Source organism: Scophthalmus maximus, chromosome 13 (assembly GCF_022379125.1).
Source record: "Scophthalmus maximus strain ysfricsl-2021 chromosome 13, ASM2237912v1, whole genome shotgun sequence".
NCBI classification, from domain to species: domain Eukaryota; kingdom Metazoa; phylum Chordata; class Actinopteri; order Pleuronectiformes; family Scophthalmidae; genus Scophthalmus; species Scophthalmus maximus.
In genome coordinates this window covers 1,747,442-1,773,024 of record NC_061527.1, presented here as the reverse complement: position 1 = coordinate 1,773,024, position 25,583 = coordinate 1,747,442, and the positions used below count along the sequence as shown (strand labels likewise).

The 25,583-nt window shown below is 47.0% G+C and overlaps 1 protein-coding gene across 1 annotated transcript; it reads right to left on the bottom strand.

Annotated features, from left to right (window-relative positions):
• Positions 1–24,443, bottom strand: ghrhrb (growth hormone releasing hormone receptor b). Its single transcript, XM_035647631.2, has 15 exons — positions 23,874–24,443; positions 23,038–23,698; positions 22,794–22,937; positions 18,738–18,855; positions 11,445–11,552; positions 8,014–8,114; positions 6,748–6,845; positions 6,495–6,627; positions 5,021–5,174; positions 4,842–4,902; positions 3,667–3,736; positions 3,290–3,381; positions 3,062–3,191; positions 2,386–2,427; positions 1–1,664 (listed from the first exon to the last, which is right to left on the bottom strand). Exons 3-15 carry the CDS (start codon positions 22,887–22,889, stop codon positions 1,449–1,451), a joined length of 1,419 nt encoding a protein of 472 aa, XP_035503524.2. The 5' UTR covers positions 22,890–22,937; positions 23,038–23,698; positions 23,874–24,443; the 3' UTR covers positions 1–1,448.
• Between the last annotated feature and the right edge of the window lie 1,140 nt (positions 24,444–25,583).

Sequence of the window (25,583 nt, the reverse complement as noted above, 5' to 3'; positions counted from 1 at the left end):
TTTGTTGCTGCACAATTTTTTTAAATACAACAAAAGGTCAAAGACAGATTGTGACACAGAACAGAAGCAATATGTTTTTTTTCTCTGCACCGTACACGGGATAATATCACAATATTAAATATATGACTCTGAATCCTAAACCGACTTGTAGGTTGGACCGAGCTGAAACGAGAAACGGCGAGTTGTATCTGTATGATGAAGGCACTGTAGCGGTGTTTAGCTGAGCAATGTAATTATACTGTACATGCACGTATAGGTACAGTATTCACCGTAACACACCTGTAAAACAGAAACAATATGAATTCAATTGAAAAACCTCTCGTCTCGTGCCCTCGGGGGAAACGTGCGCTGGGTTAGCGTTAGCGTTAGCGTTAGCACAGCAATCAGTAACAGGGCCTCACTAAACCAATGCTAACAAATAACAACATGAACAATTTAAATTTTCTCCACATTTTGCAATATGACGGCATATAAGAATAAAATGAAGTAACATCTATGATACAAAAATGCTGAATATATAAACCAACTTTAAAGTTAAATATTCCTCTAAAATCCATTATTCGTGAGCTATTTTTACGATAACACGGTCATTTAATCAGACGGCGACATTAAAATCTGTTGGCAACGTTGTCATAAAACACATGTAAACGACTACAGGTCTATATACATTCACACAAAGACGTATAAAAGATAGATAAAAAATAATCTGGCAACTAACAAATAAATAGATTTTACAGTCTAGTGCTCCAGATGTGCACGAGTGCACTGTGCAACATGTTGCGTTCAGAGCCACCGGTGGAAACGTGGGCAGAAACCTCAGTAACGTTAATCACGGGAGACTCGCCGCCCAATATTCATGAAACCACGTGGCACCGCTTCTACACCAAAAAGCCACATTTTATTTAAATTTTGGCAAACTTTCGTGTCGATTATCACAATTTGAATTTAAAAGAAAAACTTAATCCTCTTTGTTTTGTCTTACAGGGAGGTCGACTTAGCCCCTGACACGTTAGCCTTCTGCTAACGCATGCTAATTGGTCAGGTAAGGATTCGCGACTGATTGACACGATGCTCGACGGCGCCCCGAGTCTTGGAAAGTGAGCAGCCGTCTGACGGGGGAGTGGGAGGAGCCACGTGTCAATCAGGCTGATGTAGCGGCTGCTAACTGCTCATGGTTGACGTCAAATGACTTTCATCTACACTCACACAAAAACAAGCTCTGGTGAAACCAAAATGGAGGAGGAGGATTTTTTTCTGACATGACGCGTAATTGGTTTCAAATGAATTCGACGCTGCCGCTCCGCAGACCCCCGTCCGTTCTCCACGACCGCCGACGTTCTCCCTCAATCGGACTCGGCGGCGCCGTCTTTTGCTCAGGACGTCGTCCGAACACAAAGCAGATGTCGAAACACAGGACGTGAACATTCAGTCGCGGTCGAAACGTTTACTCAGACGGCGGAGACGTTGTTGGGCGTGGCGGCGGCGGCGCTGTGCGTGAGGGCCTGCGTCTCCGAGGCCGCCGGATCTTTGGCGCTGGACTTGTCCAGAACGGAGATCTGAGTGACCGTGCTGCTCTCGGTGAACAGCGTACGCCGGCGCTTACTGTAGCGCAGGTAGTTCTGAGTCTGCCACTTCCAAAACCTCTTCTTTAGCTCGGCCTGCACCTGAAACACACGCACGGCCACAGAATCACAGGATTAACGTCAAACACCCAAAACAAATTATTCATAGTCCGGATGAAATGACTCGGTGGTTTTCTGATCCCCCCCCGACAGACTACACATCTGACGATAAATCTTACATTTCCTGTTTTACTTTAAACCCAGAAATCTTCTCACTGAGTTTCTCTTCTCAGGACTGTGCTCTCTCTCCCTCTCTCTTTTATTTTTCTTTTACCTGTTTGGGCGGAAGCAAACGCGCGGATACAGTTTTTTAAGAAAACCCTTGACTTGGGTGTTGGACCCATCAATCAGCGCTGGCCTCCCTGTCGACCTGGTCAGAAATCTAATCAACCGGAACAAAGGAGATGTTCCTTTGAAATAGCACATTCTGAAACCACAGACATCGAAGTGTCCGTGATCAGCCCCGGCAGTAAGATTTCCACAGCAGCGCCTGCTTTACCAGATAATAATAATAATCATCATATGACTTCATCAGAAAATAAGAGTGGCAAGAATCTCAATTCAGGAGCACAACATGTCTGTTCTTAGGAGGGAAATGAATCTATAAACTTCATATTTGTTTTAATTCAACTTGTAGTCAACTGGTTGGCCAACCCAGTTGTAGCGATTAACATTAAGAATGTTGAATCTTGAATTAAATATTGTCAATTTTTCATTAATGGTATCACGATGAGCCTACGAATATTGTGTCGCATTTACGTACCTCACCGTTCAGGAAGCAGTAGAGCAGGGCCACTCCGAATCCCTTCACAGCAACAAAAAAAGGTTTGAAATGTTAAACGTTCAAAAAATACAAGTGTACATTCTAAACCAACCTGTCTGACACTTTTGTTTTTGACTATGAATTTGTTTCCGTCCAGTGTCTTCCAGCTTTCACACCTCGTTTGGTTTCGGACATTCAGACTTTTCCCCAGACAGAGGGTTTGGATCAAACTGAATCGTGGCTCGGTTAAAGTCCAGTGGTTCAGTCTCTCAGATCAAGTACAGGGAAGTTGGGGAAAGTTTGTCACACATCAAACAATAGTTAAAGGAAAACGACTCGGCGAAGAAACAATGAGGAGCGGTAGAATATGATCTGACGATTAAAGTCAAAAGCCATAGTAACCATGGTAACCATGGTAGAGTGGCAACAAAATCAAATGCGTTCATTCATTTTGCTGAAAAGTCAATGAACCGAACTGACAACATGCGGACGCGAGGTGAACGCCCGTCTGCGAACCCATCGAGGACGAGCGCAGGGAGACGCCGCGCACGTAGGCGACGACACAGAGGGCAAAGAGACGTCGCGCGAAGTTGCTCGGTGCGTCAAACCAAAGCCGACGGGATCAAATGTCACGAACGTGAACAAAAAACATGCACGTTCAGGTGCCAGGACTCACCTGGAAGGATCCCACGCCGAGCTCGATGAAGAGTCGGGCCTCTGCGCCGGTGGTCTCCGGCAGGAAGGCGAACAGCATGTAGTGCATCCCGAACAGAGGGATGAGGAGCAGCGTGGACTTGGCCAGTCGCCTGCACACACGCATTATCCAAAACACCCGTGAACATTTGTTTGCCGTGTGTGTCCAGGTGTGTTTGTTGCATCTGTGCGGACGGATATTTAATCTCACTTGAAGTGGCTGGTGTCGTTGCCCCCGACACCAGGCGACCTCAGCTTCTGCACCAGGATATGGATGACGTTGATGAAGATGATGAAGTTCACCTGCACCAGGACAAGTTGAAAAAGATGCAAAGCGCCGTGTCACGTCTTACGCAGATGCCGTGAAACGGCGGCGCTGCCGTACATTGACCTATCGCTTGGTCATTGGCGCCTCATCGTGACGTCGCCCATTTCAGAGCTGCCATTTTGAATTCTCTAAACGGTGCGGCCTGATTGACAGCACCGAGGACACTGCCCGTCCACCACCACCTGCACCCGTCGGACAGTACCAGCCTACTTCCCTGCAGTTCCTCAACAGCTCCCCCGGTCTCAGCTCTGTGTACTCACCAGTAGCGATGCAGTTATCGGAGCTTTTATGATCCACCAGATGACGGACACGTCCGTGTCGTCCCAGCACCTGAGACACACGTCGAGCAGTGATGAGATAAACAAAGCAGTCACAGAAGTACAACACTGTACAGTATACGACGCCGACACGGCGTCAACAATCAGAACATCGTGTCAGGAGAAGCTAATCCTTGTTTTGTATATATTAAATATCAAGAAGCTATGCTAATGAGCTAATTAATTCATCTGTGGACATGGATATTAATAAATTACTAAAGAGGTGCACTGGTTCAGTACATCCAATTTATTTATTCATTTACCAATTTAATGTTATTTTCATGACTTAAAATAAGAACTCCATTTATTTTAATGTGATATTTTCAAGCACATGCGTTAAAGTAATAGTCTGTAATTTTATGAAACACGCTTGTTTGCTATCTTGCAAAGTTTCAAACAAAAGGTCGACACCACTCTCATATCAGTCGAATAAAATTCAAGGCTACAGCGAGCAGCTGGTTAGCTTAGCTTAGCACAAAGACTGGAAACCATAGCGATGGACAACGCGTTTTCATTTCCTCCTGTTGTACAAAAATAGAGCAAAAATATCGTGTACACGGGCGCCGCCATCTTGTGCTTTTGGCGTCATTTGGAGTCAGAGTCTGTGCGGTAGGTGACCGTGGTGTCGAGCAACAGTATCGAGGTTTCAGATGTGAATAATGAAGTGTCACCCACTTTTTATTGCATCAAATTACTAATTCAAACCAAACTTATCAGAAACATGAGGACTTGAACATACAGTTGGTAAACACTACCTGAAATGACGGAAACCATCTTTGGAAAAAAAATGACTTGACTCAATGCCAATGATTTGGCTTCACTTTTGGGAGCCGTCTTGTCGTCCATCTTAATTTACAGTCTATGCTGGAAACAGATGAAACTATAGATAACACGGCTCTGCTCGACGGGAAGAAACAACGACTTGCTAGCTCCTCTGAAGCTCAGTGATCAAAACATTACATGTCGTCGGTTTCATCTTAAGTTCCCCTGATCAGCATAAAGAGCCTCTGACTGTGGTACGATTGGTTGACCCACCTTGTGACCTTCTAATAAGCAACGCAGAACAAAAGAAAGCTGGTTTTTGGAGTGTGGTGTTTTTTTTCTTGACACGAGCTCACCCCCTGTCGTCGTAGAAGTTCCGAGTGAGGATCCAGGCGGTTATGATCGTTGTCGGGAGACCTGGGACGCACAATCACAATGACCTGGTCACTGGAGCCTCAGCAAGAGACGAGCGGAGGAAAAGAGAAAATGACACGAAGGGGAAACGGAGACGGGTGAAAGAGAAGAAGGTGCCCACCCCAGCCGACGAGTATGTACCACCAGAAGTATTTCTTCTGGAAGACAAAGGTGAGCGCCAGCAGCGTCTGCAGGTACATGCCCTCCACCAGCAGCCAGAAGTAGTTGGCCAGGATGCTGAACTGGAAGAAGGCCACTACGGATTTACAGGACGTCTGCGGGACAAACAGGGCACGAAAGACACGAGCGTCAGATGGATCTGTGGAGCTCAGCTCTGCGTGGACTGGTTGTGATCGTAACGTTCTGCAGAATCAAAACCTTCCATCAGCCGCTCCGCGTTGCATCTGCCCGGCGGTTCGTTTCTGTCCCTAATGACCGTTTCCCCGTTCACGAGCCCGCTCGACGTAGAGGCCATATTTGAGGCGTTTGTGTAAAAGTCGTGACAGTTATTCTTTTCTCTCTACCGTAACATTTTGGTTCTTATGGCTCACTGGAGCTTTGTCTCATCATCTTCTTTTCTCTCTCTCTCCTGCTGCCTCTAAATGAGTCAACGTGATGAAGTCGTGTTCCTGCTGGTCCCTCACGCCAGGCGGCCTCGTCAGCAGAAAAAAAAATTCTCTCCTCATTAATGTTCTTCGCCCAAGTCGTGTTTCCATCCTGCTCTCTGCGGTAATAAGCTCTGGTGAGTTTGGGACGTGCTCCCGACGATCTCAATCTTGATTTTATTCCCCTTCCCCATTTCACTGTTCCGCGTGACGGCATGGCATTTATCAAAACTGGACTTCTGTCACTTCTCTGCAATTTGAAATTCAAACGAATCCTGTTCAAGCTAGATTTGGTTTGTCACAAATACAGAAAACCAATCACTTTTGAATATGCAAATGTGAGGCAAAGAAACGGGAAACTTCCAGTGAAGCAGAGGCAGCGAATCATGAGAGGACAGCAGGTGTGTCAGCAGACAGTCAGCTTTAGCATTAGCAGTTAGCATCCAGGAGAGGACGGCAGGCTTGTCAGCAGACAGTTAGCGTTAGCATTAGGGGTTAGCATCCAGGCGAGGACGGCAGGTGTGTCAGCAGACAGTTAGCGTTAGCATTAGCATCCACGAGAGGACGGCAGGTGTAAGCAGACAGTTAGCATTAGCCCTTAGCAACCACGAGAGGATGACAGGTGTGTCAGTTAGCGTTAGCATTAGCAGCTTATGAAAGTTTTATGGCTGAATCTCGTCGATGTTGGCGTTAGTCATTTTGTTGTGCACATTCTTCCACCGGTCAACCTAGTACGAGCAGCTGTGGTGGGCGGGGCCTGTGTTTATTTGCATATCATGAATATTCATAGTCTCAGAATTCCTCAGTGAGGGAGAGAACGTGGATGTTTTCCCGGCCCATTTCAGAGGGTTTTTAAAACTTTTTTGGGGGGTAAACAATGTTAAACAAAATATGAGACATAACAGATTACTTTTATATACTTTAAGAAAATGGACATGAGTCCTTCAGTGGTGAACGTAGACGCGTCAATGGAGTGAGTTGAACACTCACAGTCGACATGAAGCAGTGGTCCAGGTTTTCGTCAGAGAAGAGGACGCCGTCTTTAATGAAGACGGCGCTCGCTCGCAGGATGAAGGAGAAGAACAGGTTGATGTGGATGTAGTTCCTGGTGCAGTGGAACTTCCTGTAGAGCAGAAGACAACAACAACAACAACAACAACAAAAACTTGAGAAACGATGGCAGTGGGTCAGTTATAAAATAGATTCTTTTGAGGTTCGAATTTCTCTCGGAAAACGTCGTTACCTGAACACAGTGAAGACAAAAATAGCGGAAATGAGCGAGATGAGGGAGGTGGCGTAGCCGGCGGTGTACACCTGCTTGAAGTTGGAGAAGTATGCCGTCTGAAAGAGATGCAGTGGACGACATGTTCATAAAATTACAGTCACATTACATAAACTGGTTGCAAGCGCATGAATTTATCATTGTTGCTGCAGAATTGATGCAACCAACTTGATTTAAATGGTGAAGAAGCAGATGGAAAATCAATGGAACTGGGAAGTTTCTTTACACGGCAGCGGCTCAGGACAATAAAGACCTAACACCAGAGCAACACTAAAGCAACTCAAAATGGCCGCTACAAGATTATTTTGATGGTTCACTGACTTACAGGAAGAATGGACCCTCTGTCAATCCTGACTGATAGTCGCAAATTAAATGTCCAGACTGAGGTCCAACAAGTTCAAGATAAATGCCAAACTGTAGATCAGTTTAAAAAAAACAACTCCAATATTCATCAGGAAACTTCTAAAATATGAAGAATCGTGAACAGAGTTTGAGTGCATTAGTTCCAGCGGCAGGAAGCCGGGGCTTGTGGGTAATATCCAGCATTGTGGCGCTCAATACATTGATCAACATAATTTTTTTCTCTACATGAAAACCACTTCATCGCTCGGACACGGAGCCCAACAGAAGGAATCCCCCTGTGTGGCTGTAGGGGGCGCTGCAGCTCCGTTCAAGTTACATAATGTTGCTTTAAGAAGCACTTAAATGGGACCAGATGTTTTCGGACTTCCTCCGTGAACCAACTGACTCGACGTTGCCTCGCGTTGCTCGACCTCCTCACCACATCACTTCCTCTACGTCTCGCTCGACAGTGAAAAGGGGGTCGCTCGCCAGGAGGATGCTCACGCGGGACTCGGCGGCGTCTCGCAGGGTTTACGTCGGCGTGAGGGAGAGAACGGCCGTCGATCAGATTTATTTCCACGGCCTCCTTGACGCCTCTGTAATTTACCCTCTCGACCAGGATCGGCTAATTGTGGGCTTGAGGGCAACAATTACACTCGAGTCCTCGTGAGGCCGCCTGCAGCGCCTACCTGGCTTCGGCAGAACACCGAGTTTCACCAGACGGCTCGACACGTCCTCGCCTCTCGTCCTACACAACGGTATAATTGGCGGCGGCTGAAGTTGCAACAGAGACCGGACGGACAGAAGACAAACGGTGTGAAGAATATTTACGTCTTTGCAGACTAACTCCGACCGAACGAGGAAATAATCAGATAAGTCATCTACCTCTGGTTCCGCCTCCTCATCTTCCGCGAACTCGCAGGCGTCCTCGTAGGGCGGGGAGGTCTCGGACCATCCGTCCTCCGTGCAGTTCCTGTGGATGTAACCTGTGAGACACATACAAGGAAAAAACAAACCTCTTGGTGACGAAGACGGACGAGTCGACAACAGCGAGGATCCCAGCAGAGATGAGAGACGATCAAGAGGAAGGAAGGTTAAGAATCTCAACCTGAACTGGTTCCAAATTGGTGGAATCCTGGAATCGTGCACTCAGAACACCAGTCAGCTGTTGTTATTGTAAATGACATTATACAACACATCTTTTTCAGTTTTCTATTCAGACAATGACTGAAACACAACCAAGCTTCCCGTCCGTCATCACTTCTCTCACAACGTTCCTTGTCAATATGTATATTCGCCCGTCAATCGCGAGGAACCTGAAGAGCATTCCGGTTCGTCTCTACCCTCGGATACGATCCAAGCGGCCGGAGCCTTTTCTCGAATTGTCGGCGGTTCAGATCGGCGACAAGTAACCAACTCTGTTCGTCTGTGACAATACTGTGTGAAGAGTTAGGTCGAGGCACAAAAACAACTTGGTCGGGTCGAGTGAGGGATCGTGGTTGGGGTTAAAGTTGTGGCTTTATTCAGGGGAAAGGTCCCCGTTGCCTCGGTTACAGTGATGAATACATGGTTGAATGTAGAGCACGATACATCGCTGATGATATCAGCCGATATTCGCCTTTCACAGACATATTTGTATCAGAATTTAGGTTGAATGCAGAAATATAGAAAAATGAATTCAAGCTCAATATATTTAGTTGTAATTGTGTTTTCTTCTTCCTTCTATTTATAGTTATATATTGTAAAGTATATGGTAAAACCGGGAACTATCAAGCCATCAACTACTTTGCCGTTCAGGATTTGATAACGACATCTTCGGAATAATTGCCAAATATATATTTCTACATCGGCTGATGAATGTGTCCGAATATTTTTACTGCCCAATATCGGTATCGGCCGCTCAACATCCATATCATGTCGGACTTCAGTTAAAAGCAGCAACACTGACAAAACTCCGGTTCCTCTTCGTCCGCTTCCCTGGAAACGCCGCGTCGGTGCAACTGTAACCGTGACGACTGTAGATGATGAATTCGAGTGAGGCAGCGTTGCGTGTGTTTCTTCTTCCCACCTCGGCCCCGAGGTCACGGTGACGACAGCCGACGCTGGTCTTCACACAAGGTCGCCGGGTTCTCTGCGAATCTGCGCTTCACCGGAGGGAGGACGGAGAGTCGACGGTGGAATGAAAAGTACAACGGGCCCCGATGATGTGATGATGAGAGGAATGCCCGTCCGGCCGCCGAGCACAGCGGAGCCGAGTGTGCGGGGGTTCGAAAGCTGTGGGCGGACTCATCCGGCATCCGGCTGCATTAGCCTCGGAATCTGGCAGCGCTCGCAGCCCGCGGGCCTGCAGCCGCAGCGTCGGCGGGCGAAGCGAGCGGTTTGGACGTGAACGGAGGTCGGGGGGCCGGGGCTCCGGGGGACGGAGCTTAGTGCTCGCACCGCCGCGCTCTAACAAGCAGCGCCGATTCCGTGCCCGGTGTTCTCGGCTCCGACGGTGAACTCTTTGATTTTCCAATTCACGTATTTTCCTTCTCTCTCTCCGCTATGCGGCCTCCTGTCGGGTGAAGTCTGGATCTGAACACGCTGCTGCACCGGGCGTCTGTGGAGGAGGATATCCAGTGGGGGTCCTGGGTACCGCTCACACCGAGTCACGAGGTCGTCCGCCCCCCTCGACCCCTGCACACTGAGTTCACGGTTCAGCGATGCGTTTGTGTATCGGTGACATCGGTGAAGTGCATCGCTTCTACGCGCAGCATCCCACATGCTGCTGAAAAACTCAACTCACCAGCACTGAGAGAGACTGGAAGTTGTTTGTGTTGGCGTGTTCAAGTTGTGTTTTTCTGTTTAACCTTCGTTAATGAAGACGGTGACGGGCGAGCGGCTGTTAGCTGGTAGGAAAAATCTCGAAGGCAGCGATCGTCCGTCTGTTTCCAGAATCCGTCTCGGCCCGGTCATGGATCATTTCGTTCCCCCGAGGGAACTCCTTCAATGTCTTCTTACTCAATGTCACATGCTTTAGCGACACCTCGTCGACCCTTCATGTCCACTGGGTCGGTTTGTGACACATTCTTCGGTCACAGCTCGTCTGCCGAAAGGACAGAATCCCGTCGTTTCTTGCGCTCGTCTATAAAACGCGTGATGCTCCGCGAGAGACGGAGAGTGAACTGGACCAGGATGAGACGGTGGAGGTGCGGTGAACGGGTCCAGAACCACGATCCGCGTAGGAGAACATCTCGTCCCTGCACTCGTCCTAAGAGACGTGAGAGACGTGGCCTCAAGACGAGAGTATTCACCGACACCATCAGAGGATGAAACAAGCATCAGCAGGACGGTTGGCAGCTTGTTGTTAATCATTGTATCTGCTGAACCAGGATCAGGGCCTCGCCGTTCTACGCCTCCGTCCGCCGGTCCGGTCGCAGGAGACGTCCCGACGCCAGTTCTGGAACAACGTGTTGAATAGCGGTCGGCATGAGTGATCCGTCGCCCTCCATTCACCGGTTCATCCAATTAGACATCCGTGTGGAATTCTGTCGCAATTAGTGCGTTTCTGTCGAGAGGTGACGGCGACGACCCCTTGACCTCTCACCACCGGGTTCTGTTCACTTCGTCTCTGAGTCCGTGTGAATGTTTCAAGAGGAATTTGAAACAAGAGGAATCGCTCCCGAGGTGCCGCGGCTGTCGCCAGAGAGGAGGCATTCAAAATATCCAGTGCCATAATACGTAACATAATACAGAATTTATGTCTGTTAGAGCCCGACCTACTCATTGGTTGGCAGAAAGAAAACTCCTTTTATGTTTGCCTTTATAAAAAACTTTATTTTATAGAATAGGCTATGCAGAGGACATTTTATATGTCTTTGTCATTAGGGTTAGATTATTTTTAGTTAGTTATTTTTCAATAAAATAATTCAAATAAACATATCAGCCGACATATTGGTGTTAGATAAACTTCCCAATATCGGCTTCGGCCGCCAAAACTCTTTATCTGTTGGACGCTTATTGTTCGTCTCCAGCTGTTTTGTATGTATTTTATGAGTTTATAGAATTAATCAATGCACTGATTTGTAAGGTCGCTGCCATAAACTTGACCCTTAACAAATAAAATAAGAAAAAAAACAATAATGCAAAGGTTAAATTCTCCAGTTTAATAATTTACAGTGGCCCCAAATTCAAAAAAATGTGCTACAGCAACCACAATTTCTTTTACTCACTTAAAAGGGTTTGTATCATGAAATTAATAACTTGAGATAAACGTGTGGGGCCTGTGGGGGTTAAAGGTCACAGCCCCGCCTTGACCTGTGACCCAGTGATTTTACCTTGGTTATTGGCAAACAGCTGCGACACGTTGGCACACGAGACGCTGACCACCTGTCCCACCTCGGCACGGGACCAGCAGCGGATGTCGTCCCAGACCGTCGGACAACCTGAGACGGGGCGAGAGAGAATCTGATCAGATGGAGACATAAATGATGAAATACAGATATATTTTAAAGATATATACACATAAACAGGTGAATATTCATCTCCCAGATGAGCAAAAAAGTGAAAAATAACAATAGCAAGTAACTTTTAAACTTGATATTTAAAATCAGTATTAAAGATCGACTGATTTATCTGTCGGCCAATTAAATCAGCGGCTATGAGGCGTTCGCGGACACATCGGTATCTGCAGTTATGTTTGTCGAGGGGCACGGATACGAAAACTTTTATTTTACAGAATAAACAACTTCACATTTTCTATATTTACTCAATTCACGTTCTATACATTCGGTTGCATTTGTGTTAACTTTATATTCAGAGTTAGTTATACTGAGGTTTATGGTTAAACTGTGAAATATCGAGCCGCAATTACATTTCTTTGTCATAAAGGTTTGAAAACAACTCAGGAATAAATGTTATTTTTTCTTTACACACACGTATATATACACATACATACATATATACTGTACTCCTCTTTATACTGCCCACTTGTGGTGCAGTAACAGTGAAGCGAAAATGAAAAAGCTCCTTTAATGAAGCATTAGGAATCTTGCTCAAGCTCCCTGCCAAGAAGCAGTAATGAGTCGTCTCTCGTCTCTCGTCTCTCGTCTCTGCCACCGCGACGCCCTCGCCACATCAAAGCTGCTCGCCCCCCCGTGTCCATTTAAAACATCACGACAACTCCTCATTCATTCGTAATGGCGCGCGGCAGCTTTTGGAATCCGCTGCGGCTTCTCGGGCCAAACATCGTCACCTTGACCTCTCCCTTTTATTCATAAAAAAAAAAGAAAGAAAGAAAAGAAAATGTGTGGCTTTCATCAAGGCTGTTGTTTGATCACCAGGCGACAGACAGACAGAAAACAAATCACTTTCATGTCTCAGCGTGGACTGAAAATGGCCCCCGGCGCGAGGCTGTTACCGCCCTAACGGCTCTGCAGCGGCGCGGAGGTGCGGGGGGGCCACGGAGCTGTTGTCTGCATCCCAGAGCGCCGCAGCATCAGCATCAGCATCAGCATCAGCATCAGCATCAGCATCAGCATCAGCACGCCGCTCATTAGCTGCTCGTTAAAGCTCGCGTCAGCGGCAGGATGCAGCCGACCGGTGCTCCACGTCAGGCTTTGACGCCCGCGCGTGTTCGTCCCTGTTAACGGCAAAAGAACAAAAAGCCATCCATCGTCTAGGGCTTTATCCATTTAAGGGTCACGGGGGGGCTAACCCTAACCCACAATCGACGACAATTAAATCACGACACAATAAAGTGGTTTTTTGGCTGGAGGCCGTAAAATCCTATAACCTCATCGCATAGAACTTCAGGGCTTGCAACTAACGATTATTTTCATTATTGATTAATCTGTCAATTATTCTCTCGATTAATCGATTAGTTGTCTGGTTCATAAAATGGTGAAAACTGTCGATCGTGTTTCACAAACCGCCAACATGATGTTTTGTTTTGTCCAGACACCAAAGATCTTCAGTTCACTGTCACAGAGGAGCAAAGAAACCAGGAAATATTCATATTTAAGAAGCTGAAATCAGAGAATTTTGAACCAATTAATCCCTTATCAAACTAGTTGCCGATTAATTTAGAAGTTGATTACTAATCGATTAACTGTTGCAGCTCTATAGCACTTACATATATACGAGTCATTTCATCAACAGAAATTACAATATATCTTTTTTGGTAAATCATCATAATAAAGGAAATATTGTTGATCAATATATCTGCCCCTCCTGAATCCATTGCGCAACATAAATCATTTGGTTTCCAACAGTAAACGGCAACAAAGTATGATTTCATGGTTTTTGTGGTTATGTTGGGGGAACTTCACATACATAACCAGGAAATGTTGTTGTAATATATCTGTTGGTGTTGAACGTACAGTATCAGTGAAATATTCCCTAACGTATTTCGTTTGTTTTCCCAAGATAACAACTCCTTCAACACAATTATCCACTTGAGGAAACTATAGTCGGTTAATGATTGACACATCGAGCACTTAGTCCGGGAGAGTGAGGGACGCTGACTGACGACGACATTTAACGCAACATAATCCATGATAGTCTCATTGGGAAAACAAGGACATAGAATCATAATTCTAGGAAATGCCATGGCCTATTTGGAAATCTTCATCAGACGACTTTGCTCTGGAGGTGGTGACGGAACATTTCTTTGAGGCGCGCGTCGTTTTCTTATTAATCGCAGCCGTCGTCCAATTCCACTTATTGGATTTATAATTCTTGTCAGGAGCGGAGGCAGGTGGACGAAGTCAAACCCGAGGGACAAGGCACAAGGATTCACCCCCTCTGACATTTCACGTGACCTTTAGTGAATATTACCAGGTGACATTTTATCACTTTTTACGTGATGTAAATAACGGTCACATTTGAATAATGTGACCAAAACCTCCAACTGAACCTTTACGGCCAAATATCCCAGCGTTTTTTTCGTCCTGGTCCGGCTGCAGCTCCGTTCCTCTCTCACACACTTCACCGCCCAGTGTTTTCATGGTCCAGTAAAAGCATTCGTCTTCCGTGTGTCACGCACACTGCCGCCGCTGTCATACCGTAACGGGAGAAGAGGCCCTCCGCCGGGAGGTTCACCACAATATCTGCCCTTTTAATAAACAAGCTTATGTGACGAGGGAGACGCAGAGGTGGACGGAGGAACAAGAAGAGACAGAGGGGAGACGTTCAGACGGACGGAGAGCTTCATCAGTGATTCAGGACGGGGCGGGGGGATTATGGGGGATAACAAAGTTTGCTTCGTGATCTGTTTAGATTGAAACATCTCTACTCCCTGGACGTCTAATCCAAACCCCTGCTCCCACCTGACACCGACACGATCCAGGCAACACTGAACGTCGAGTCGGTGCTCGACGGACTGAGACGGCTGCAGACAATGTTCACATCTCTGCAGCCGACTGGCAAGAGTGGAAGGGGAACCTTGACATTACTTTCCTATTAAATATCAAGTAGAACACGTACGCCAGTGGGCTTGAAACTCAAATTACATCGGGGCCACTGGCCAGGTTCTTCTCTCCTCGGGGTTCAACTTTAAAAACTCGCCTGCATTTTGTGTAATTTGTCGGACTTCCCTTCAGGAAATGGCTGAGGACAGTGCGCTGGATGCGTGGACGGGCCTCGCCGGACAACTTGAGAGTAACGACTGGTTCCTTGTGAGAAGGGTCACGAGTCACACTGAACTTCCCAACAACGTAACCGTCGCTAGGCGAAAGGTCTTCACGTTGAGCAGTCAACGCTTTCTCCCTTGCCAAGTTGCAAAAGCCAAAGTACGCGACAGAGGGGAAGTCACTTCTCTCCCACAGACATCGCTGCTGCTGGACACGCCCCGTTTTTTTAATCAGTGGCTTGTTCTCCGTGAAGCGACGCGTAACGTGCCCATCTGCCGTGAATCGGTGGATTTAGCCGTCGTAAACGAAACCCGACTGTACGTATCCGCCCGTTCTCTGTCGGACGTGGACGTCAGGAGCATGGAACTCAACGCTAATTGTCTTTTCGTGACATCGAGCCACGAGGGTATGTCACTCGAGCAGGTCATGGGTCTACTCACATGTGGTCACGCCAAACATTTGTGTCGCGACCCAAAGGACATTCAATTCACGATCATATCAAACGGCGGAACCTCTAAACTGTTAATCCCGTAATGTTCATATATTTACAGACCAATTATTTTCTGCAATGCGACTTATAGGAGCTTTCCACCTCTGGTATTCAGTGTGCGTGTAATTAGTTATGAAAATGACGTCTGCGAGTAACCGCAGAGATGCAGGGAGCGCCGCGGTGTCAAACCATCTGAGGAAATGTCAACACTGCGTGGAAATAAGGCCCGACACGTGGACGACAGCACCGCCTGCCGCTCACTGCGGCTCTAATTACAAGTATCCTTGGAAAACGGACGAGGTCGTTAACGCTCTTCGTCTTCACTTAATCCTGCTTTGCGTCCTCGTTTCCTCGCCGTTGCGTCCTGTGGGTTCTCCTCTGGTCGAGCTTCCTGGAGGTGTGAAGGTAATTGACCCAACGTTGACAAGACATCTCCCCTCCCCTCCCACAACCGGGCAGTTGATTAGGCTTCTCACGCCGGAGACTGGGGCCACAGAGGGAAAGTGAGATGTCAGTGCGTTCACATGCAATTTAAAAACCCGATGGTAGTCGGGGTCAAGGCAAGGCTAAAATCGCAGTTCTCATACGACGTTCTCGTATGACCTAGATAACTCCTTTTGTAACCAGGGTGTTTGTGCATGTGGACACCTTAGCTGGGGGTAAACTCTGGGCTACGCCTCAGCGCACGCTCCGTAGGTTAGAACTGCCCCTCCCCCAGTCGCAGGAGGCAACGGCGCCAAAAAACAACACGAAGCTTCACCTTTAAACCCGAGGACGTCGCCAACGGCAACGTTGACGTTACTGAGGCGTAGAGAACGTACGAAATGTACGGCGCTGAAAAGTCGTCCGTGTTCTACTCCTGCTCTCCAAGTTCCGAAGCCTCATTCCGACCGGACGTACGTTGGAAGAGCGCCACCTACTGTACCGGAGGAAGAGTTACTCCCGTCATTCTTTCCATTCTTCCCTGCTCATGCATACGGGGAGAAACTGCCATAACCCGGTTATTCACTCCACCGGGTTGAGACCACACGCCGGTTACCGCTGCTCATGTAAACGCACTGTTTTTACCCGGTCGTCCTCCGTTCCTGTCAACAGCCAAATGTAACCGCATCGAAATCTGCAAATTCCATATCCTGTGCAATCTTTCAATTCTCCCAATCAACATTTCATGAGCCGCAGTCGCCCCTTGCAGCGCCACTCTTCATCGCACTCATCCCGACCTCAGCTGATCACCGGGGCTCCGACACTCCTGATAAGTCCTGATTATCATGTGTGCAGGTGAATCGTGAGGCAACAAGCATCCGCCAACTCTGTCTTTTATATGCACAGAGGGAAACGGGCAACGAAATGAGCCCCAGCTATGGCGAAGCAAAAGCTGGCGTGTGACGAAATCCCTCTTAAAGAGATTCATCCACGTTCATGTGTCAAATGTTGTGGCAAGAGGAGCCTGAATTTAGAAATTCAAATGAATAGATTGTGGTCATTTGTTGGCGCAGAAAGGGAGTAAAGTTTGTATAAAGACGTTAGCCGAAATGCTAGCCGACCCGTTAAAACTCTTCTACCTCACTTTTAATTATTATTATTTTAACATTGTTATCAAAATGAGAATTGTTAAGACATTGTTGTTAAGGTTTCTAGTTCTAGTTCCTTGCGACAGGGGCAAAACTTTGTCGCTAACAATTTGTTAGCCATCACCTAAGCTATCCTAGCTAGCAAACAAAGCGGGTCTAGCCGACGTTTTACCCTCTGGCTTCACAATGATGACGCATGTAGCAGCATCGTGTTGCATCGGGCTTCTCGATTAACTCAATCATATGAAGTTCTCCTTTGTTCATTAATCACTTAATGGTGGTAATGTCATATACAGTATAAATATTGGTCTCCCCCACGTATCACTTACGTGTTTTTCCTTATTCAAACAGCAAATAGTCGCCGTATGAGCACACGCTATCTCCACGTGAGCTGCTGTTCTGTGAACTCGATAAGATATTGCCAACTGAACAAGCTGGGAAATCTGGTGTCGGCTGTTGACCTTCAAAAACTGGCTAGAGGCCGAATGAAGAGTGGAATCGTAGCGTTCCCATTGCTGAAGTTGAAGGATTAGAAGATCTGTAGTGAGCTGAGGATATTCTCTGGAGACCGATCAAATGAAATGTAAAGCTGGTCATCACTGTCACAGATTGGATTCTGGCTCAAAACTGAGTACAAACAGAAAACAGAGCAATAATTAATGATTATTAACGATTATTTACGCCTATGAAAAGCCGTGTTTGGTGTAAAAAGGGCCTATTTTTGTCTGACAGCCGCGATGCATGATGAGATTTTCATGATGCTGACTGAAACTCCAGCGCTGAGTTAAATGTACAAAGTGTTAGTACCGTAAATGCAAAAGTAAAAAGGTCTAACCGAGTTAGTACAAAGTGTACAGTTACAATACTTGTGGAATATAGTTCCTTCCAGCTCTCATCTGTATTTACCACAGCACTTTGGTCAAAGACGTGAAGGCCTGACCCTCATGGCCCCGACGCTTCTCCTCAGCTGTGGCTAAATATTCATTCATGTTACGTCTGGTTTGTGTCTTACAGCTCTGGTTTAGTTGGGAGTGAACTCCAACGCTCCTCATCGTCGTCATCTCGTTGTGCCCCTCTTCTCAGTTCTCTGCCCACGATGGACAAACTCCATACGGCGACATGACGGTGAAGGGAGGGAGCTGAGAATTTTGTATTTTGATGGAAATCTCACTGTTGTGGGTGTCGATTTATATCCTGCAAAGGTGCGTGTAACTTATGCTTTCACAACCAGAGTGAGGAGGCAGCAGAACGGGTCACTTATCACTCGGTGAAGTCTGGTTCACCGATTAAACTGAAACCGCCCGGGGTGACGCCGTCAACCGAATTCTGAACACGGAGAATTGACACGTGGGGTTTGATCAACGCGCTTCTCCGACGGATGGCGGAAGAGCAGGAAGACGAGCTGCCGGTTTGTTCCTGAGCCATCGGGGGGAGGATAGAGGATGAATCTCCTCTTTCTGATTCAGTCGCTCCACCTTCTGTCTGAGCCGCAGGGATGAACCGGCGCCGGACCAATCAGTCCCTTTAAATCACACGTCTGCTCGCCGATTAGTTCCCCTGATTGTTTTTGGCTGTTCTGCCAAGTGAAGGACGGCGATTTGATAACAGGAAGCAAACTGTGCTCATTACGCGCTCGATTAAAGAGCGGCGATCGGCAGCTGCAGGACGACGGCGTCCAGCTGCTCTACAATTCAGGTGAGGGTTTGGAGGAGATGGTATTTTAATAATAACCATGCACTGATCATGTACTAATAGGCCGTGTGCAAAACGTCTGTATCTCTTATTGCTGCCACTTAAACCAAAGTTGCCTGCTCAGCATTTCGTCTAGTTCCATACGAGGCAGATCGTTGGCGGTTCTGCTCGTGATGTCGTGCACATAAAGACGGGAGTTCATCCGGCGGACTGATGAGCGCGACGGTAGAAAAACAAATGAGCGACCTGTCCTGCTGGAGCGGTTGTTGATCATCTCCTCCTCCCGGTGGAGGATCCGGTTGCATTCGTCCTGAGCCTTCATGTGCTGGACCACCAGGGCGCAGTCCGGGTGGATGGCCTCCGCCTGAGGAGCAGAGAGAGAGAGAGAGAGAGAGATCGCCCTCGACGTTCAGTCATACATGAGGACACGGGGATGGTTTATACATTGTTACATTGGAAGAGTCAGCAGTCGTCGCTGGATTAATATTCCTCCCAGAAATAACGTCAGAGCGAATTATCTGTGTCCATAAGTTAGTAGGAAAGGTTGGTACAACAATAGATATATATATAATATGAGTACTGACTTCTGTTTGGTTTAAGTATGCTTAAAAAATGACATTGATTCTTGGCAAACAGAAATAAAACTACATGAACGTTTATTCATGTTAATCTGCACGAGAAAAAACAACAACATTTGTTGCTTTCAGAGATAATTGACACTCTAGTATAGTTTTGGAATTTTAAAACTTGAGAGGTTAGGTCGGTTAATTTCTATTTTCTACTCCAACCTTCTAAGAAAAAATATTCATACCCAAATCTATCCCATAGGAAATTGTTTTTGCAATTCGTTGTTTTGTGCCATGATAAAGGATTACGCAAAATTCGCCTCTGGAAATTCGGCGCGGACGATGTTAAGACGCGAAACTGGGCTCGTCCGCTCCAGTTGCAACTTCGCGTGACTCAACGTCGCGAGAGCCAATCAGCATCGAGATCCTCCCGACGTCCGCCTCCGGACAGAGAGTGGCGGTGCGGCCGAACTCGCAGGAGCAATGCGGCGTAACATTTCCAACCCCCTCGCACCGAGAGCACTTCACCGGGACTTTTCTCCAAGAACCGACATGGTGAAACCGTCCCCCAGACAAAGACAAATGAGCAATGGAGTGTTTTTCCCCCTTTGGATAGATTTGAATAGTTCGTCGAGGTAAACAACAGATTAACTAGTATATAAGGAAAGCCTGATAATAACTCTGTTCAAACAATCATGTTCTATTTGAAGGATTACGTGATAAATGCACATGGTGTAACTCCAACACAACCTGATATGAGGAGAATTCACCGGGAAGAGACTAAACATGTCCAGTGTTTATTCAAAGTGCTTCTCCCTCATGACCGCACCTACAGCAGCGTCACCGTGACACAGACCAGCACCGTGGTATCATCATATCTGCCCAGGGAGGTTTATGGAACAAACTCCTGCTTCACGCAAACAAGACTTCAGAAGGTCTCACAAGTGGACGGCAACAACAGATAAGTTTACGGATGGAACTCTAAAGCTCCAGTGTGAAATCTCCAGGAATTGAACGTATCGTCCATAACTCTGTGTTCATATAAGATTTAGATATAGTTCCATGAGGTGGAGCGACCTCCGCGTGAGTCTCCATGTTTCTACGTCCTGTTGAATACGCTCGTTGAACTAAACGCTCCAGAACACGTCGCGTTCACGTTGAACTTTCAGACGCTGACGGAAACCAGGAAGTGGAATCAGATAAAAGAATGACACACTGGGAATTGAATCACCGGCTGGATTATGTTCAGATTCAAAGCATTTTTTCTTTAAATGAATTAAGCGTTTATTGACAAGTTCGCACAGAAACGTGATTTGCAGGTTTGCAGCTTCATAGATGCTGGACACTGATGTCAGATTGTGTGTGTGTGTGTGTGTGTGTGTGTGTCGAGTGCCATTTGAGCGCGCTCTTTAATTATTGGAGCCCTCGATTCTAAATGGCAACGGTTTGCGCGGCGGCGGTGCCATTTGTTTTTCAATCAGCGACTCAAATCGCAGCGCGCCGCGAGACGACCTTCACCGAGCTGCCCGTCGTTTACATTCAAACATTTCACAGTGGATGCAAGAGGACACGCGATCACCAGGTCTCTGATGTCATCAGTGTGTGTGTGTGTGTGTGTGTGTGTGTGTGTGTGTCCTGTTACACTGTCAACAGACGCTCCAGCTCCAGGTGGTTATTTCTCATCAATTTTACAATGGCGATGACACAATAGGTGTATTGAATGGTGGCCTCCCTCAGATCTCTCCGTCATCTTTCGAATGAATGTGGGTTATTGTGTCTCGATGACCTTTGACCTGACACACAGCAAGACCGCCTCTATGTGTTCGGAATCCGGGTGAACTGCAGCGACGAGATGGACGGAATTTGATTTAGACCTTTTTTGTAAAATGCAGCAGAACAACAAATGGGAGGAGATCTGGCACTTTTTTAAAGACCTTAAAGAAGAAGAGGAAGAGGAGGAGGAGGAGGAAGAAGAGGAGGAGGAGGAGGACAGCGTGCAGCTGGTTGTAACCATGGAGACGAGGGCGGCGTGGGTCACTGCCACTCGGCACCGGGAGGTTTTTTTGTCTGACACGTTTGAAACTGGTCTCCGTTCACCAATCTCTACGTGTGTGTGTGTGTGTGTGTGTGTGTGTGTCAGGATTAACATCCAACCTCTGTCCCTCTTCTGTGTCAGTGTAATCTGGGGCCAACTGCTCTCCATCGAGGAAAATTTTCTTTTTCCTCGACTGTCACTGAATCCCTGAATGAACCGGCGTGTTTCATCGGAGCTGCTCCGGTCGCCGGCGTCACGTCCTCATTAGGAGGAATTAAAAGACCAAAAGCCTCAGAGACGATCGACGAGCTCGATGAACTGTCGAAAGAATGACAGGCCGCTCGATTAGTCGCGTCGCGCACAGCGGAGGCATTCGGGTGACAACCACAGAACTGAACATGAGCCGACGACAGCGATGCGTTCACTGACTGTAGTACGAACCCAAGAGCCTCTGGACATTGAGACGAAGCTTCACTTTGACAACGCTAACCTGTTATATATCGTAATAATTCCATTTCAAAACGAGGTCATTTTCTGACTCGTGGCTTCGTATGATTGGGAAAGAGTTTCTGATCAACATCAGCTTCACATCGTCTGCGTGTTATTAACGGACGGTCGCTGTGGGTCATGATTTTTACGGGGAATTGCGACTGAGATGAGGATCAAGTGTGGGCGACGAGGTGAGTGAATCAAACATCCCTCTGATATCCGTCCGATCGGCTGCTTCAATCGTCACGGTCGGAGACCTCGGAGATTAACTCTGTGAAACCAACGGACCACATTAGACGTTCACAGCAACATGAAGCCAAAGACATCGGTCAGCCGAGTCACAGGAGACGCGTCCGAATCTGAATCTTTGGTCATTTCATATTTACTGGAGGTATGTCTGTGCTTATTGCACATGATAGTTGAAATCACAAAACCACACAGAAACACAAAAGTCAAATTGACGAGGCAAAAGTCAGGAATATTAAAAAAGCGTGTCCATCACTCAGAAACACAATTAGGTGCTTCTCTTCTCTTGTCTTCTTTTTTTAACCCCGTCATTAAGTCGAGTGATCCTCAGGGATTTGACACCGCTCAAGACAAATCAGCCTTCGGTGAGCTAATTATTTTAATTCAATCCGGAGATGTGAGACATCGCATCAGGGCGATAAATATACACATGTAGGAAACAGCTGCCTGAGCATCTCCTCCAGATTCATTTTCTATTTCCCCTTCCCATGCACTTCACCATCACAAAACTGGGACAAAGTGATGAAGAAATTGCTCGTGGTATTAAATCCATAACCCACGAAACTTACATATCTCAAGTATGAGCTTTGTACAGTTCATTACAACGAGTCGAAGCAGTGGTTGCTCGGGTTATCACAAATGTATTTGTCCCATTTTTATTAAATTCGATGTGACAGAAATCCCTCATAGCATCTTATGTCAAGTAGGACGAGAGGTGAGAGGATGAATAAAAACAAGCACACAAATATGTCAAATATTCAATGCTGAAAGGAAGTGGTTGCTATTTTAAGAAACTTGGTTTTGTTGCCTCTGTGTAGATTCAGATCTTTCAAGCAAATTCAGACTGATTTATGAAAATGAAAATAAAATGAAAGGAATGAACAAACTCACACACACACACACACACACACACACTGACTGTCGCCACAGGACCTGGAACCTGGAACGTGTCGAGGAGGAACTCACCATGTTCCACAGCGCGAGCTGCAGGACCAGGACCAGGACCGGGACCTGAACCGGGACCGGACCCGGGTGAAGCCACGAGCCTCCGGAGACGAACATGATGAGCAGTGGACACCTCGGAGCTCCGGTCACTCAGCAAAGTGCGCACTGATAGAAAAAATAGAAAAGTCTCAATGTTTCCGAGGATTAAAAATCAGTATATATTTTTTTCATAATCATAATCATTTCCTTCGACATGGCGACGCACCGGGAGCCGAGCCTCTTGCTGGCTGACAGGTTGCCGGTGTGAGTGTTGCCTGGTGCGTCGTCCCTCCGCACCGGTCCTCCTCCAGTGGTGTGTCATTACGCGCCGGTCCTCCTCCAGTGGTGTGTCATTACGCGCCGGTCCGGTCCTCCTCCGGCGGTGTGTCATTACGCGCCGGTCCTCCTCCAGTGGTGTGCCATTACGCGCCGGTCCTCCTCCAGTGGTGTGTCATTACGCGCCGGTCCGGTCCTCCTCCGGCGGTGTGTCATTACGCGCCGGTCCGGTCCTCCTCCGGCGGTGCGCGATTACGCGCGGGAGGAGAACACGGTGCGCTCCGCCCACCGAGGGAGCGGAGCGCAAAGGACGCATGACCCAGGCACGGAATGAACCTTTAACCTTTAAGTGCCATATCATAATCTGTCTTTTATGAGTCAAATAAGGTCATATTTTGCATCTGATTTTGAATATGTGCCGAGTTAGGATCATGATGAGGTCACTTATCATGTCTACTTTATAATATAAACAGAACTGTTGTTTCATTACTCAGGACACTTCACATAAACAGCCAGTGTAAATATTAACAGTGTGTGTGTGTGTGTGTGTGTGTGTGTGTGTGTGTTTTGGAGGTACCCTGAGGTCATTGGACCTCTGCGGACAGCAGCACCTGTGAGCAGAGAGCACATGTTAACACTGGGATTAAGTTTGCACATATTCGTGTTTGTTCCTCGAGAGATTACTAAATAATCTAACAACATACAACAAGTCTTTGTTCCAGAGGAGGAAACAGACAGTGTTTACATTCATTGTGTCAGTGAGAAGACTGTTGGAACAACACCAACCTGGACTCGAGCCGCCGGTCGTCGTTGGGTAAACCATTGTTTTCAGTGTCCGGACATCAGGCTGCTCACAGGGAAAAAAGTAGTTCACAGATCCATCACCTCATAGTCTGGTGTAGCCAGATTAATCCTCGAATGAGGACTAGTCTGGAACCTCTACGTTCATTTTCGATTTCCAAGACGGACACAGAGCTAAATGCCTTCGAAAGCGATTGGACAGACGTACAACCAGAGGAGGAGATTGGTTGTTCAAACCCCGCCCATTGTCAGATAATCGGTTGTGATTGGACCGGCAACTTTTCTGCCTGTGGGAAATCACCAGGCTTCCATTGTACCTCGGAAATCGGAAGTCGGGTTTAATCGTTCCAGTATGATCTCAGAACTCAGAACTGCGACCTCCGAGTCGGAAAAAAATTACCACCCGGATTTCCGAGGAAAAGTATAATGGAACGCAATCCAACTCCCTCTACTCTTCACACAAGGTTCCAAACATAGAACTGGTCAAGTTAAGGACCTCGTCATCATTTCATCCTATTAGACTTTTTTGTTAAATTGCTTCGTTAAGTTCATAAATTCTCGAGTTATGGCCCAAAAAACATGTTTTTTCCCCAGAGAGAACGTTCGGGCAACGAAAATCAAACCAGCTCATCTTCAAATGTGCACCAACTTTGAAAGAATTCCCCCGCAAGTCGTTTCCTGAGATGACAACCCCCAAAACAAAATGGCCGCCGCGGAGGCGTCATGAACAGTTTACTGTACCGCAAACGGTAAATTCTAAAATAAGCATCTCCGTGATCTTTTGAGAAACTTGACCACATGCACAGACGCTTTCAACCAACTTGTAAACCATGTTCAGTTTTAAACTTTGGATGGAATTGAGACCTGTAGACGAGAGACCTTGAATCCACAGTTTAACAAATCATAAAGAGACGTGATTCCAAAGACAAAAGGATTTTCATTGAATTAATCAAAATTAAAGAAAGAACTGGAAAACATCGCTGGCAGACAAAGCTTAGGTTTAGTTTGTGAGTGAACAGACAGAACTAGAACTGGTGCTACAAGCTGGTTAAAAGACTTTTGAAATAGCAACGAGAAGAGAAGAGTCTAAAAAGTGGCCAAATATGGCAAATACCTAAAACCAAGAAAGAAACAAGCAGCAGCAGGTGAGGTCCACGGACATAATGACACAATATCAGAATCAGAATTCTCCACAAGCTGCAAATATAAGCTAGAAGCTTCAAGCTACTTACCAGGTATGAAAAGGGTTTCAACCAGGAAGTGTCAGCGGAAAATCACGCTGCTGAAGAAGCTAAACCAGAGGCCACGGTGAGCGAACCTCGGCAGACCGAAGCTTCTTCAGCTCTTCACACTCTGTGAACCTCCGCAGAGGGAACCAGACACAGGACCACGGCTCAACCATCACACATGGCAGCAGGAAGAGGAAGCCACGAGGCCGACGGGTGCGCTAACAGGTGCGCTAACCACCTGATAGGAAAAGGAGGAGCCAGAGAACCACACAAGGGCTACGTTGAAGAGCAGCGAGGTTCCCCAACATGTTGTGGTGAGGTCGGATTGTCCTTCCTCTCCACTGTTCCTTGACCTCAGTGGAAAACGTCACGAGGTCAAGGAAAGGTGTGAAGAAGGCTTCATAGGACGTAGGAGAAGTCGACAGCGCCGCTCAGAGAATCCGACTCCACTTTCACTAATCTACGT

What these genes read in the sequence shown, in the direction of transcription:
- ghrhrb (XM_035647631.2), bottom strand. Translation starts at nt 22,889, where the DNA reads ATGTTCGTCTCCGGAGGCTCGTGGCTTCACCCGGGTCCGGTCCCGGTT. An exon ending in GTACATACTCGTCGGCTGGG is followed by an intron (nt 4,903 to 5,020) that starts GTGGGCACCTTC and finishes TGTGCGTCCCAG; the next exon opens with GTCTCCCGACAACGATCATA. An exon ending in TCGGCGTGGGATCCTTCCAG is followed by an intron (nt 2,428 to 3,061) that starts GTGAGTCCTGGC and finishes GTTGCTGTGAAG; the next exon opens with GGATTCGGAGTGGCCCTGCT.